Source organism: Zophobas morio, unplaced genomic scaffold (genome assembly GCF_036711695.1).
Source record: "Zophobas morio isolate AGI-343-1 ecotype UQ-CSIRO unplaced genomic scaffold, CSIRO_AGI_Zmor_V1 ptg000024l, whole genome shotgun sequence".
In the NCBI taxonomy this organism is placed as follows: Eukaryota; Metazoa; Arthropoda; class Insecta; order Coleoptera; family Tenebrionidae; genus Zophobas; species Zophobas morio.
In genome coordinates, this window is record NW_026972129.1 from 3600804 (window position 1) to 3616384 (window position 15581).

At 31.6% G+C, this 15581-nt stretch overlaps 1 protein-coding gene across 6 annotated transcripts in view; it reads right to left on the reverse strand.

Annotated features, from left to right (window-relative positions):
* The window catches only part of Nmdar2 (NMDA receptor 2), a 263323-nt gene that overhangs the window by 132993 nt on the left and 114749 nt on the right, over nt 1-15581 (reverse strand). For all 6 annotated transcript variants that reach the window (XM_064063836.1, XM_064063835.1, XM_064063837.1 and 3 more), the window contains exon 3: nt 11902-12142. In XM_064063836.1, the coding sequence (XP_063919906.1) occupies nt 11902-12142 (241 nt within the window). The remainder of the gene's footprint in view (nt 1-11901; nt 12143-15581) is intronic.

Sequence of the window (15581 nt, forward strand, 5' to 3'; positions counted from 1 at the left end):
GTCTTGGGATCCTAATAATAAACAACACAAATGTTACATATTATGTACAACGTAATGACATAATTAATAAAATAACAACAGCACTTGCTGATAAATTGCGTAAATTTTTGATAAATGTTTTTTTTAACATCGTAACGTGTGTTTGAGTAACCTAAAATAAATATGTTAGTTGTGTACAATTAAAAAAAATTTTCTTTTCGCAACACCTGCTGTTAGAGTTGAAATTAATATAATTTCGCTACTAAAACTTTAATGAGAAGGGTACATGAAAAATTCAATTTACTAATGATTAAAATAGCTGACTCTCCATTTCAAGCAAAATTTTATTTTAGGTCCATTTTAAGTGAAAAATTCAAATATAATTACTATAAGCATTACTTTCGCTGAATAAACATAAAAATCAACTTTGCCATTATTGATGTTCCAGTACGCTGAGGGAATATCGACATTTTTTCATCATGTTTCCACCATGTTTTTAAATTTATTGATGCTGATGTCGTTAGTTCCGAGCTTGCTTTACTGCATAATTTGGTTTATCATTAACAAGAATCTCTTTCGTCACAGCTGTCTGACGTTTAGTGTTTTCCATTTGCAAATTATGAGTTATGACATATTTTTTCAACAAATGTTAGAAATAATAATTTTGTGATTTTACTTTAAATGGAAAAAAATCAAATTAATACCAGTGTGAATTAATATTATTTTATAGTTATTTAAAAGGCTTTAAGCGTAACCGCTGTAAAAAAGTTGGTATGACCCTCTTGAACAGACATTTTCAACAATTCAAAGAAATTAACTACCATGTCCGGTTTGTGTGCTAATACTTAGTTTCCTCTCATGTATAAAATTCATCGTTATTCACATACCATAAGACTTATTTTTGTTATTAGGATCGTAGCAGTAGTCAGTATATTATTAGTCGTGATTATTATCGGACGAGGCGTTTAGCCGAGTCTGATAACACGGCGTGTATCATAATGACGCGTTACGATCCAAATCAGATAAAAAATTTTATCTGCTAGCGTGAAATCATTTCCTAAATGAAAAAAATTAATTTCCGGAATTATTTTTCAAGTAAGAAACAAAGTATGATGTTCAGTCGTTTCGTTAGCACCCAATTGTTTGAAAAAACAATTTGGTAATGGCAGAACTTCTTTGGAAAATTATAAAATTTGATTTTGCGATTTTTGTTTTATGACAACTCTATAAAGTAAAAATCAGCGGCATAAACACCCCTGCAGCCCTTGTGCCGTGGGGACGCAAATTCCATGGGAACTTCGAGTGTTTATGTTTATACATCGAAAGAATATCACGTAGAAGTTTGATTAATTTCAATGAGTTTGTCTCCTCATAACGCAGGACTAAACTTTTTAATTAAGTCACAATGGTCACAATTTTTAATTAAGTCGCACTCGAGGGGTTATGAAATATCGAGAAAACATGAAACTGGCAAGTCATGCGATGGATTAGTAAAAATGCGTAGACATAAGCAAAAGGGCACAATTAACAGCGTTTTTGAAGAGGAAAACTGATTAATATTAAGCTAAAAAGGCGAAAATTTTTACTAAACAAAATATCATAAAATTTTTACCAAAAGCAGGAGATAAAGAATTCTTATTGATAAAGTTAAAAATGTTCAATCAAATGATTTTTTTTTAATTTAACAGTTTTAGCCTTAGGTGACGACAGGCATAAAAATGTGTGAGGCAGGTAAGAGGGAAGAATTAAAGAGAAGAAAGAGAATGAGAGGCTAAATCTTTCGAGTACTGTTACCGAACACAAAAACTAAGATCACATGCGAAATTTTCGTCAGCTGGAAATATTCCAGGACTAAATATGCTACAACTCGTTCGAAAATATTTTGCATTGCGCCTCACAAGTATTGACCATGGTGGGTTTTCCATCTTATTCCAAAATTAAAGAAAAAAAACATATATTAAACAGCCGGTTGGGATCTATAGAACAGGGCAATATTTTCCGTACTGTCGTCTGCATATGATCCTATTCATGTTTCCAACTGTAGTCATTTTGTTACAAATATTCATAAATAACCTTTGTACAGCGTTTAATGAAAAGGATTGCGCTGGGACCATAATGAAAATTATTATAACAATCCGGGGCTTACATCAATTACCAGGTTTAGAACAGCTCGCAATGGCAACATTGCATTAGATCTCAAAATAAATCAGTCGTGGACAGCAAGCAAAGTTAGTATTTACGTACAAGGAGAACTTAATTTGTCACTGTCAGTTTGGCACAAGTAGTAAAATGCAAAATACAATCCCGCATTTAAAAATGACAAAAACTGTGCCGTCCAAGGATGTTCCAATAAATCTTATGGTTCTTATTACACCAAGGTTATATACCATGGATGAATAACGCACGAGCAAAATAAACGTGAGAACGAGAATGGGGCGAGTTGACATTCTTCATTTTCGGTGATAATTTTTGGACGTCCTGTTCCTGATTTCAGTATTATGGATCCAAAATTTTCAATTTTTCTTTTTTCCAATAATACTGTACTTTTGCTGACGCGCAACTGATCAGCAATAGCTTTTAAAGGTACTCCCTCATGAAGTATGTATTAAATTATATGCTTCGAAAAACTAGTAAAAGACATTTTTAGATTTATATTGCAAAACTTGAAACTCTCAAGGTGGTAAATTAAATTTTTGGTTGGCAGTTGATTGATAATTAAGCAGCTTGCTACACACTGATAAAATTTTACGTGTGCCAGTTTTATATGTCCGCTGACTGTACGTTTGAATGGCACCAGTGTCATACTAATAATAACAGTATTGCATACTCAAATTTTCAAGAAAATGAGGTGACCCGTCCTTAATTTGATCAATAAATAACACCCTCGCAACCCATGCGCCGTGGGGGCGCAAATTGCAAGGGATTGTTTGTTTATACATCGGAAGAATGTCACGAAGAAATTAGAAACTAGCCTTACATTTTAACAAACAGTTCCTGTCACATATTCATCAATCGCTGTAATGGTTAAATATGTGACAAAAGCTGTAGTATAGCTTTACGATTTAAAATAATTTTGAGAATTTTATTTTTGTATGATAACATCTATAAGTTAAAATAAAGATATGTGTGTAATGTTAAAGTAAATGTCAGGAAGTGTGTTATGCATATGTTTCAAATGAATTTTTGCCTTTATAAAATTTTGTGATGTCGTCATCAATATTTTTGCAAGACATAAATTACCAATTTGGATAGGTGCAATGTAGCAGTAACAGTCTTGTATCACTAAATTTTCGGGAAAATGGTGTGAGCCGTTCCTGACTTAATCAATAAAATAAATTGACTTCTTCATTAATTTTTTTTGAGTTACCCTGTATAAGCAATTCTTAAAAATATGAACTCAATGATAAATCGCAAGTATAGACTGCTCTTTATTTGCACACTTTAGATAGGATTTATTCAGGAAAACTTAGGATGACATAAATTTTTTGGGGAAGATAAACAGATATATTTTGATTAAAAAGTTAACGTGCTTACGATAACTTTAAAAGGTCGTCAAGATTTCAAGATTTTGCAGATTCAAAATTAAATTTTAAAATGTTATTATCTCAGGTAAATCTCAGCACGGATTTGTAAATTACACGTGTAGCAGTAAGTTATTTTATACAATTTAAAGCTCATTTACTATGTACAATGTTAAGATGGCGTCAACACATTGTTGGTGGTTGTACACGGTAAATGGCTTTTAAGTTGTATAAAATAATATACAACTACATGTGTAGTTTATAAATTCGTGTCGAGTGTAGATTTTTGGAAAACAAAATCACTATTTTATAGCAACATTGTGTAAACTAATTTTGACTCTGCACAATCGAATGCTTTCAAATCTTGCAACTGCTTTAAGGTTATTGTAACCATAGTAAATAGTTAATCAAAATTTATCTGTTCCCCTCCTTCTTCAAAAACTTGATGACGTAATTTCAAAATATTGCTTGACAATAATGTTTAGTAATAATTATATATTTATTTTTCAACTGGTAGAAACATCCAATTACAGGAAACATGATGAAATAAGAAGAAAATAATTTTAAAATACACAAATCTTATAAAATTCATTACACTACAAGGGTAACCGATTAATTTTTTAAAGTATTTAACAAAGCCCTACATATTTAAATCACAGAACCGAAATTTTTACATCTCAGGAACACAAATGAAGGTTAAAAAGCCGACCTACTTAAAAAAATTGTTCTGCAATAATAATAAGCCGCATAAAGCGTTGTAGTATGGAGTTTAACCGTGGTATTGAAAAAAATTTGTTTAATTGATATGGACGGCCAATGTAGTTATTGCATACATTTTACTAAAATTTTGCTGTGTATGTTACCTGCCTAGTACTTAACAAATTACAGTTGAACCTACGTAATAAATTACGATGATGGAAACTTCTAGGCGGCTAAGTACTATTGATTAAATAAGAGACGAACTTAAAGAATTTTCTCTGAATGGCTTCAATTTGTTGGATGTGAGTAGCATAAATAGGAAACCAAATTAAAGCACAATATTCCAGTGGAGATCTAATAAGTGCGTTAAATAATAAAATTAGTGAACTTGCATTTGTAAAATCGAAACAGTTACGGAAAATAAAGCCACACATTTTATAAGCTTTTGAAAAGTCAGTCATATGATATGTAAAATAAAAATTATTGTCGAAAATTACAGAAGGTCTTTCAAGCTATCTGATCAAAATAAGTATTACCCTCCTATGCTATAATTATACATAATGTTATTTTTTTTCTAGAGTAAGTAACAATGTAACAATTATCTTTATTTAGACATAGTCGGTTGTCGATTTTACTTCGAGGAAAAGTTTCAAATTATCTGCAAAAAATAACTTATTAGCTTATTAACTATTATAATGCCAAGTACGTCATTAATAAAGATTAAGAACAGTAACGGACCTAAATGTGACGCTTATGACATTCTTGACAAATGCGAGAAAGCATGAAATACGATATTATTATATTTAACTCTTAATTTCCTTCCAACAAGATTCCGTCAGAGATAATAAGTGTAAGCGAAGGAAGTATCATGACAGGGTCCATCCCGGAACTGCCTACTTTCTTGTTTTCTGGACGTTTCATGACCCCTAGAGTACGAAAAAAATAGTCTCCTGTTTTCGTTTGTTTGTCGTTGTATCGATTTTTAATTAGACAGATAATCTTCGACTGTACGGGACGATTATTGTCAAATTTGGTTTCTATATTAGGAGCATCATATAGATGGTAAAACACTAACCAAAATTTGGCTAATCCACCCCAACAACAATATGATGCCGTCATCTCAAAAAAATCTACATTAAAATTATTTAAATGTTATGCAACAATATACTCCTACACTTTTGTGGGTGTATAAATTCGCTTTGAGTTTTTCCCTTAGGCATCCAAATTTTCCCAAAAACAAAATTACAGTGTTAAATAAGTTTTTGCGAGTAACGTCGGCCATCAAACACTCTGCACTCTGGCGCAGTGGATACACATCTACAATCGAACTTGCGGTCGCGCGTTCAGTCCCAAACATAGCCCTTTCCTTTTTTATCTTACAGTGTGGTTAGTCTTACCACCTACATCATTTTTTCTGTCTAGAGGTTATCGGATATATGTTTAGTATAAGGTTCCAGAACGGTCGAATAATTTTGTTATTTGAAAACTATTAACCAGTCTATTTATTTTATTGATTGAATCAAGAATGATTTACTCAATTTTCCATAAAAATTGGGAATATAGTACTATTATTATTAGTATTAAGTATCCTTCGCTTATCCACACTTATATAAAATTATGCCCTTGCTAGAATGTTGATGACGTCATCATAAAACTTCGTAATGTAAAAATTCATTTTAAACCTGTGAATACCTTACCTACTTTTAGTACACACAAATCTTTACTTTAATTTATATAGGTTATCATAAAAAAAATAAAATTCGCAAAACCAAATTTATTTATAAATTTTCGAAAATGTTGAATAAGTTGTATGTACCCTGGTTGTATTGTACTTTAGAGGTGAGGGACCTTCTGTCGAAATAACCTTCGACCAATTTTTGTTTTTTGTAATCAGCCAACAATTAATCACGAAATTGGAAATTAGATATGCGTCAAAGCGACCCAATTTAAAATGTCCTCTAGATATTACTTCCTAGGCATTAATGTTCATACTGCCTATGAAAGCCATATTTTATTGTTAAATTTTATGAACGAAAAAATAACATAAAACGAATTACATATACATGTACATACATTATCATTAGGGTTCGGCGATACGTTTTCTATTTTACGTAAACTAAGCAACAAAGTGCGTGGAAGTTCACATCAAGTCATCAAATTTTAATGAGACTTGAATTAAAAAACAGCCTCGTCTCTATAACAATGATTGATTATGCAGCTGATTTCATATATCTGTAATGAATACAATAATAACAGGACAACCTAATATTGTTGCAAACATAATTGAGTTTTTAATTATAAAGCTAGTATTGAATTACTCTTCGCTCAAACAACAAGCGTTTGAAGATCAGTTTCACAGAGGAAGGCAACTTCCCCATTATTGGTATTACTACACAACAAAGTTCCTTAAAGTTTGATGAAAAGTGTGTTATAAATAAGTGGAGTAACTGAGAGCGCACATATTGTAGATTTTCATCAGACAATAAAAGTTGCAACTTAAATTTTACTTTCACGAACAAACTTTTTGTACGCAGTATTCATCGTCTCTGTCTTTCTGTCTTTCATATTCTGCAACAAAAAGTATCATAAATGAACCTTCATAGTATAACAAGCACCTATTCTTTCACTTAATGGCTTTTATTAATAGGTAGCAATAATTACCAATTAGGCTATGCTTTCCGAACACAAAGATATTAACTTTGTATCATAACCGGAACCATTGAGCAGAAAGAACATTGTAATAAAGTACGTAGGGGATCAAACACAATAAAGTCTTCATGTGTAAATATTATATTAAACAAAATTTATATAATAAAAAAATTTGGTCGAAACTTATTTGGACAGAACTTTTCACTTTCGTGAAGCACAATCAAACAAGTTCAGTTTCTTAGATAAATTTTATATATTTTATGATTACCTCTCTAAGTTAAATAAAAAAAAATTATAGATTATTAAAGAAAAGCTGTCGGCTCAGAGCGTAAAAACTATTTTCAAAACTATTTAAATACCTACTAATTAAAAAATCCTCAAAAAAATTCATATGTTGGTTTAATTTATAGTTGAAAACCTATAATCGTGTTCCTCTAAAAATTGTTGTTCGTTCTTTAATGAAAATAAAAAAATATATTAGTATACAAAAAACTCTATTACAATGTTATTTTATATGTTACATAAACACTAAAAAAATTATCAATAGTAATACTATATATAGTTCACTAGGGATGGAAATATTATCGATAATTTTTTTTACGAAGTACGAGTGTCTGTTGTCATAATAATTCCCGACTGCGAAACAGGAGGGCATTAAACAGCAGACACGAGTAGTGCTTCAGAAGAAAAATTATCTGAAAATATTTCCATGGCGCGTGGTATTTTAGTTGAAAATTTGTCGAAGGAACCACTGTTAATGAACGACACGCTATTATATTATACAGTTTTATCAAGTTGCCAACATACATAGTTAGTATCGATGGCAATGACACGTAAACAATAATTTTATTAAAAGTAATAGCTATTAACATACCTAGGATGTAAAGAGTGCCATAACCGCCGCAGCTGTTAGCAGATTTTAAGACGGCTAAGGCGGTTATAGCACCATTTACGTCGGTGGTGTGTTCAAGATTATATGGGTTTCTGTCCATTTTAATCCAATAATAATACAAAAATTAATTAAAAAAATAAATAAATTTGATTGATCACGTTTGCATGATATATTTCGGTGTCATACTTACATTTTGTTGTTTATTTTAAAAAATATTGTGAACAGAATTAGAAAAGTAATGATTGATGATTTAGGCGACGTATTGCCAGAAAATGTTAAAAATGCAGCCAGTCAAGCATTGAACAGTTTAAATAAAACCGGTAAAGTTACTTACATTTATTGCTTTCACATTCATTACTTTTCAATTTCTTGACAAATGTTGACAATTGACATTTCAGTAAGGTAATGTAGTATTACCCTACCGATTTTACATACAGGATACAGTTATGGCTTTCCTACCAGCCAACTTTTATAAATGTAAGCAGACATTTAATAGACAGAAACCGGTAAATAGCTAATTTACGTTCGAAAAAGATGTGCGCTTTTAAAAGGTTTGGAAGTTCCTGTTTTCAAACTGTTGATGAAGTTATTATGTATCTAACAAAATACACAAAAATTAAAGGAATCTGTGTGAAGGCATTTTAACGCATTTTGTCAGAAAAGAAATTACCAATAAAATGTTGTCGTTTAAATTGACCTACAATAATCGTCATATTGGATAAAATAATTCAATTTGAGTCGTTCAGTGATTACTGAGTGAGGCAGTGCGAGTACATTCCTAGCTTGACGGGCTCCCAGGACATGTCACAATGCTGCCGATGGGGTTTTGAGGAAGACCAGCTGCTCGAAGTCTTCATCTCGGGCTTTTTGGATACGGCCTGAGTGTAGTTCGCGATAGCTCGTTTGACGGGGTCGCGCACTATGACGAATGAATAAATCCATTTGTGCATTTATTCCGTTTAATTTGTCCTACAATAATCATCACACTGGATAAAATAAATCAGTTTGAGTTGTTCGTTGATTTCTGAAAATAATTTCTAATTTCACTTTGACATTTGGATTTTGCATGCTTAATCCAAAGACGCGATCGCCGAACTTCGACAGTGTGACAGAACATTTCGCGACAAATCGGATCGGGCGCGAATTTCAAAATACGATTTTTAAAACCTTTTTACGGTAAATGACCGCCATGCAACGATTTGAAAAAAATACTGGCCGATAGCCTTCTTCGACCTCCACGAAGGCATCACTCAATAATAGCTTTAAAGTGATCTGGGGAGATATCATAAAATAAAAACCAATTTGCCATGTTAATTCCCTATGTCCAGACTTGGATGTGGCACCCTGTATATCAGTAATGTTACATTTTTTGTACCGCCAAGCAAACTTTTCTGTAATTTTATTCTGTCACATAAATATAACAACAATATGTAGGATATAACTCTGTTAGATTTTTGTTATAATTATAACTTGTATAGTTTGTGTTGCCTGGGCAAACCGCTATAGAACTGGCTTAGAGGATCAGGGATGTACGTGGCAGGACTGTATGTGCACAAACAGTTAAAAGAAGCTTGATAGAAAACGGTTTAAAAGCTCGAAAACCCGCTCGCATACCAACCCTCCTGGTACGCGACAAACAAGGAAGGCTTAAATTTGGGAGGTTGCATCAGAACTGGGAAGCGAACGATTGGAGGCGAGTACTCTTTTCAGACGAATCGCGATTTTGTTAGCGTTCACCAGATGATCGGCACAGAGTTTGGAGAAGAAGATGTGAACGATTTTGTGAAGCGACTATGGTTCAACAAGAACATTTTTGGGGAGGTTGTGTAATGATATGAGGTGGAATTTCTTTAGAGGCGAAAACCGAGCTTTTTATTCTCCAGAGACGTTGTTTTAAACGTTAACACTTACATTAGAGACATTTTGCAAGACCAAACGACTTGCTTGATTTCTTGTTTATGCAAGATAACCCGAGACCACACGTTGTTAGATGTGTAATTAATTATCTACAGGAGGTAAAAATTCAACACATGGAATGGCCTGCGATGAGCCCTGACTGGAACCCCATAGAGCATGTATGGGATGAGTTAGGAAGACGCGTCAGAGATCGTCCGGCGCGTCCAGAAATGCTGCAAAAGTTAAAAGTGGCATTAAGAGAAGAATGGGAAAATATTGACCAAAATGTCATTCGAAATTTAACACATGCCCCGAAGAATTTCTACATTGTTGAATGTTCGAAGAGGCAATACGCATTATTAATTTAATGCCAAGAACAAAAAAATCTTGTTTATTGTACACTCTCCACAAAAATTATCGCACCACCTTCAGTTCTTGTGAACCAGACTACATATGGCTACCATATACATATTAGAGATAAATGTATGCAAAACAATGCCAAATAATGACAATGTTTAATATAATTTCGACCAATGTGTTCTACATATATTCAAATTGGAAATATATAAAATTTTGGGAGCGGTGCGATAATTTTTTTGGACAGTATAATTAACTTTTTCCTGAGTTTTTTAAATTTAACATTTAGGTTGTTAATAAAGTCTTTATTTAGCTAAAAACTATGATTTACTAATTAATTATAATATTAAGGCCAAAATAATATTTTCTTTTTTTAATCAGTAACACATGATATCACTTTTTTCTAGGGTGCCATTTAACTCAGTGTAATAATTGTATTTTTGCAAATAATTAATTATTACAATACAGAAAATTAATTCTTTCACCATTATTATTGCTTTCATTAATAAGAATAATATGATCTATTGGAGTTTTAACTCCTTTCTTTTCGTATTACAGAACACGTATACGACGCGCGCCGGAATACGAGCTCGAACTCGGTGTCGGTGTCGAGGACACCGAGACCGAGTCTGAACTGAGTCTGAACATAGGCATGTAACGTCACGCTATAGAAAGAGAGAGAGAGAAATAAACAATTTAATAAAATGTGTTCGTTTGCCTGTTCCAACAACAATTTACAAAAAAATCATCAAAATTTGGAAATATTAGTCGAAGGAATACCGAACGTCGTAAATCAGAATATGTTGGCTACAAAAATGAGATTTGTAGTAGAAAAGTACAAACAAGCTTACTTATATAATATGCACAAGGCAGGAATTATGAACATTTTCTTTCGTGTATAATAGTTAGCCATGGACTTTCCTTCTTGTTGGTTTTGTTTTCGTTTATAATTTACACTGCACCAAAAAATTATCGCAACACATGCAAATTTGTCAATATTTTAAATTTACCAAAAAAAAAAAAAAACACTTATAACATGTATATTGCAAAATATTTTCAATTTTACCAATAACAAACTGCTGGCACAAGAAAGTCTGTTATTGCAAAAAAATTAAATTAAAGAAAATTGCACAAAATCAAGTGTCAAGACAAAACAAGTTAAAACAAAACAACTAAAAAATAAATTACGTGTGTTGCCTCGTTTTGCTCTTATAACCTCATGGCAACGTCCTCACATACCTACTTAAAATGAGATTGCGCAAATAAACATCATTTAATTGTTCCCACACTTTAATCACAAGCTGCCCCATTCGAAAATCATTAAGAATATTCAAACACTCGATTCAATTTTCTATGTCCAGATCAAAACCAAGTGACTAAAAAGATGTATTCACAACAATTTCTAAATCTCTGTCTTTAAAACAATGGGGTTGTGATTTTTCGTTTAATTTTATGACAATTTAAAAATGACGAATGTCTTTAAAATTGTTCATGAAAAGCGCTTATGTCTAATATCCTTTTCTATGCAGAGTATAAGTCTATAAAATATATGGATGTGGAATTTAAAACTAAATATTAGTCGATAAATGTGTAATCTACCGCAGCCAGTCTGTTGAGGCACTTTATATAATATCAACACCTAAAGCTAATATCTAGTATTTATCTAAACTATAAAATTATGTACATATGTAATATTGTTACATGAGTTTTAATAAAGAATGAACTTTGTATCAGATTAAAATAATTAAAAAAAAAACGAAAAAGCCCAAGTAAATGAATTATTTTTTTGGTTAGAAATGTTGCTAGTTCCGAAATTACTGTTGGTGTTTAACGAGTGTTAAAATTACTAACTTAGACATGAGAAGCTTGTATTAAGTACAAAAGAAGGTAGTCATGTATAAAACTCACCCAACATGCCAACTGGAAACTGCCCTGGCGCTTCAAGAGGGTTGGCAATAACACTTTGTGTTACTACCCAAACATAATTCTCTCCAGTAAGATGAAAATCCTTAGCGGCACTGAGTATGTCTATCGCCTCTTGACTTGTACAATATAGTAACATTACGCGAGCTTCAGAATCTACCAGTGCAGCCAGATCTCGGTGATGTGATACAAGAACGGCGTTAAGAATGGTAAACTTAAAGCGGTCCTGAAAAAAGAACAGAAAAATATTAGCGTTAATATTATTATCCGCAGTGTGTTGTGTTATACACAGTGAATAATAATAATTAACCTGTAGCGTTGTGAAATTTGGAACGTCTCAAAATAATTCCTTCTTTTTTAGAATGAACCTTCCGTTGTAAAAACATGTTATTATTATTATTATTATAACACCAAATATTTCATACCCATAATGCAATTAATAAAAATTTATGGATATTATTGGATATATCTCCTAATACTAAATGTATAAAATTTTAATTATAACAACAAACAGAAAAAAAAATCCCCACAAGAATCTGTAAAAAATATGTAAGGTGTTAGTTAAAACAAAGAATAATATACAAAAACAAATAGACGTTTTCAAATCAGGTTGATGTAAATTTAAAACGATTTAATTAGACGTAGGTATACACAACACTGAAAGTACTCGCAGAAACAAAACAGCTTCTGCCTGGCCTTTTTTTCCCATATGCAAGGTATATGATATTATATCAAGAGATATTTTTTACTAAGAAACTAGTTTGAAGAAATTAGACATTAATTTCTTTAGAAACATTATTTACCTTTCCCTCAGAAATACAACCGGTGCTGTACTGTAAGACACTGGGTCGCTAACATCATGTAAAGTTAAATGATATTATAAAATATATCAGGGTTACTCTTATTATTAAAAGCAATAACATAATAATAGTAATCAAACAGAATTTTATTTTCATTATATTTCATTAATCAAATACCCTCGTCTGAAAGAGCAATGGACAACGCTCTTCCGCTTTACAATGTACTAACTCAAAGGAATGCCTCAACTTTGAAAACACAACTTCAGGAACAGTAGCTGAATATTATGGTATATTATAATTAAATATTTATTATATTTATTATAATTATATAATATAAAATATAGTATAATATACAGATAATAGTTTTGTAAAAATTTAAATGTTTGAATAATTTTATTATATACCACGTAGTTTTTAATGTACTCACGGACAAATAAATTATACATGAATGTTGCAATAAGGGACATCGTCGGTAAAGACATTTTCTGCTGACAAAAATAGCCAAATTCGTGTAATGGATTAAACTTTGCACAATTCAAACTTGTTTAAAAATCTACCGTGCTGAACGACCTGATCAATTAAAATATTTCACTTATACGGCGGTGTTGTTTTAATAAATGATGTTTGGAAAATCCACAACTATGTATATGGTATGTTATTCATCAGCAGCATTTTAGCCGATAAACGTTTGGAATGTCATTAATACAGAAGTACTGAATACTGTGTATACCTTGGTATTGATTATCGCATTTATTGTACACATTACACATCGTATCACGTCATAAATATATACTTTTCCTTAGTACCTTCGATCTTTTATAAGGATTATATTTGATATATTATAATGTAAATATAAGTTGTATATGTATACGAAATTCGCTTTGTAAAAATATACATTTTTCTACATCTGTTAAAAAAGTAAATCTTTGATGTCATTATGGGTTATTAAAACGAAACATGTTAACGCCAACCCTCATATTACATTACTTTACATATGGGGTGATTTTGTGGGGGAGGGGGCGCAGTGGCTGCGATCAGAATTTGTAGGGTGCAGAAGAGGGTGTTGCTGGTGATGACTGGGTCTCATACAGGGATATGTAAACCAATTTTCCAGAAGTTGGGAATCATGTGCGTAACTCTTCCGTGCCTGTAGATACATCAGTCACAGACTTATTATTATATTGCATAAAAAATCAAAAATGCTACCGAAACAAAGACATACACGTAACTATGACACGAGATTTAACTCTCACTTAGCCATACCTAGGATATCGTTTGACATGCTCAGCTAATAATAGCTTAAATATGAAATTATAATAATAACTTACCGTCCGACGTTAGGAATTTCAGCCAAATGAAATTCAAAAATTATGTTAAACAATTGTTACAGAACAAAATGTTATTTACTCGGTTGAGAAGTTCCTTGGTGACTTAATCTGCAGTGTGCTTACAGTAATTACAAATTCCGTTTATTGTTTCCTCCTTTCTTTGCTGTAATTCGACTAGTTTTTAGTTTGTTTTGCAGTCAGATAGGTTTGAATCTTTTGAACTGATGTTACTTGGTGACTGATTAATGATTATGCAGTGCGCCTACAGTAATCCCTATTTACCTTCTTTTAGTAATGTAACATGACGTACTTTAGATTGTTGATATGTAAATTGATTTTTTATTTGTTGTGTTATTAGATTACTTACTGGACGTACTACAAATCTACCCTGTGTATAACGTAGCTAATAAAGACATTATTATGATATGTATTATTATTATTATTGTTAACGTTGTTATATTATTATCACAATTTTTTACGTCTTTTGTCTTTTGTTTCAAGCCAAAATACAACTAAGCTCAGTTTATTGACAACCCCTTTGTTCAAATTTCAAAAACGATAATTCATTTAATAAAATTGATTTTTTTTTTTGAAGCGCAAGCATGTTAGCGGATGAAGTCACAAATATTAACAAGAGAAAAAATTTTAAAATTCACACAAGACGCTGCACATAAAATTTATCTTATGGTCAAGGTAAGGCATTTTTCTTCGTTATAAAAAGTAACTTCTATTTTTTGATCTGCTTCAATGACAGCAATCATCACAGGAACATGCCAAACAGACGAATTCTGTAAAATGGAAATATTTAATTTTGAAAAAAAAAATATACAGTTGCCGCCAAAAAATTTCAGACGTCAATGTCATTCAATCGTCAGATAGTGTAAAGCAACCTTTAGATGTTTAGGTATTTTGAAAGTTTGACATTCCAGCTGTCCGAAATAATGACAATAAAGCATAGACTACATTAAAATTTTTGACATGACAGAAAAGTGATGTTTGAAATTTTTTGTCGGAAACTGTATATAAATGATATTAAGAACTTCTAGGTGAGTACAATACTAATTTTCTGATTTTTTCTCATTATATTCCTAGAAATGAAAAAGACACTGTTTACATTCAGTAGTCAAGAGAAATTGTTAAACGTAAAGTTATTAACCCTTTACATGTTTGTTATCTAATAAGTATTTAGTTACGTTACCGGCAGCAGGAAAAAATATATTATAAATCAGACACTATAAAGTAACAAATCGATCTCCTTAGTCATCAAACTTCAAATGCTAAAATACCTTTTAACTAGCTAGTTTGGCCATTTGGGATGAGTTTTTCAGAGTTAACTCTTCTAATTTTTATTTGTGAACAAATACTTCTAGAGTCTTCGAGGACGTTGATGGAGCAAATGGCATAGCCTCGGAAAGTACTACTACACGAACAATTAACCACCTTTCAGTCTCTAATGTTTCTAGGACAATTCTATCTCAGACCATTAGATCAAGAGATGAGACAAACAAATGTAAAAAATGACCCCTTCCAATGAATT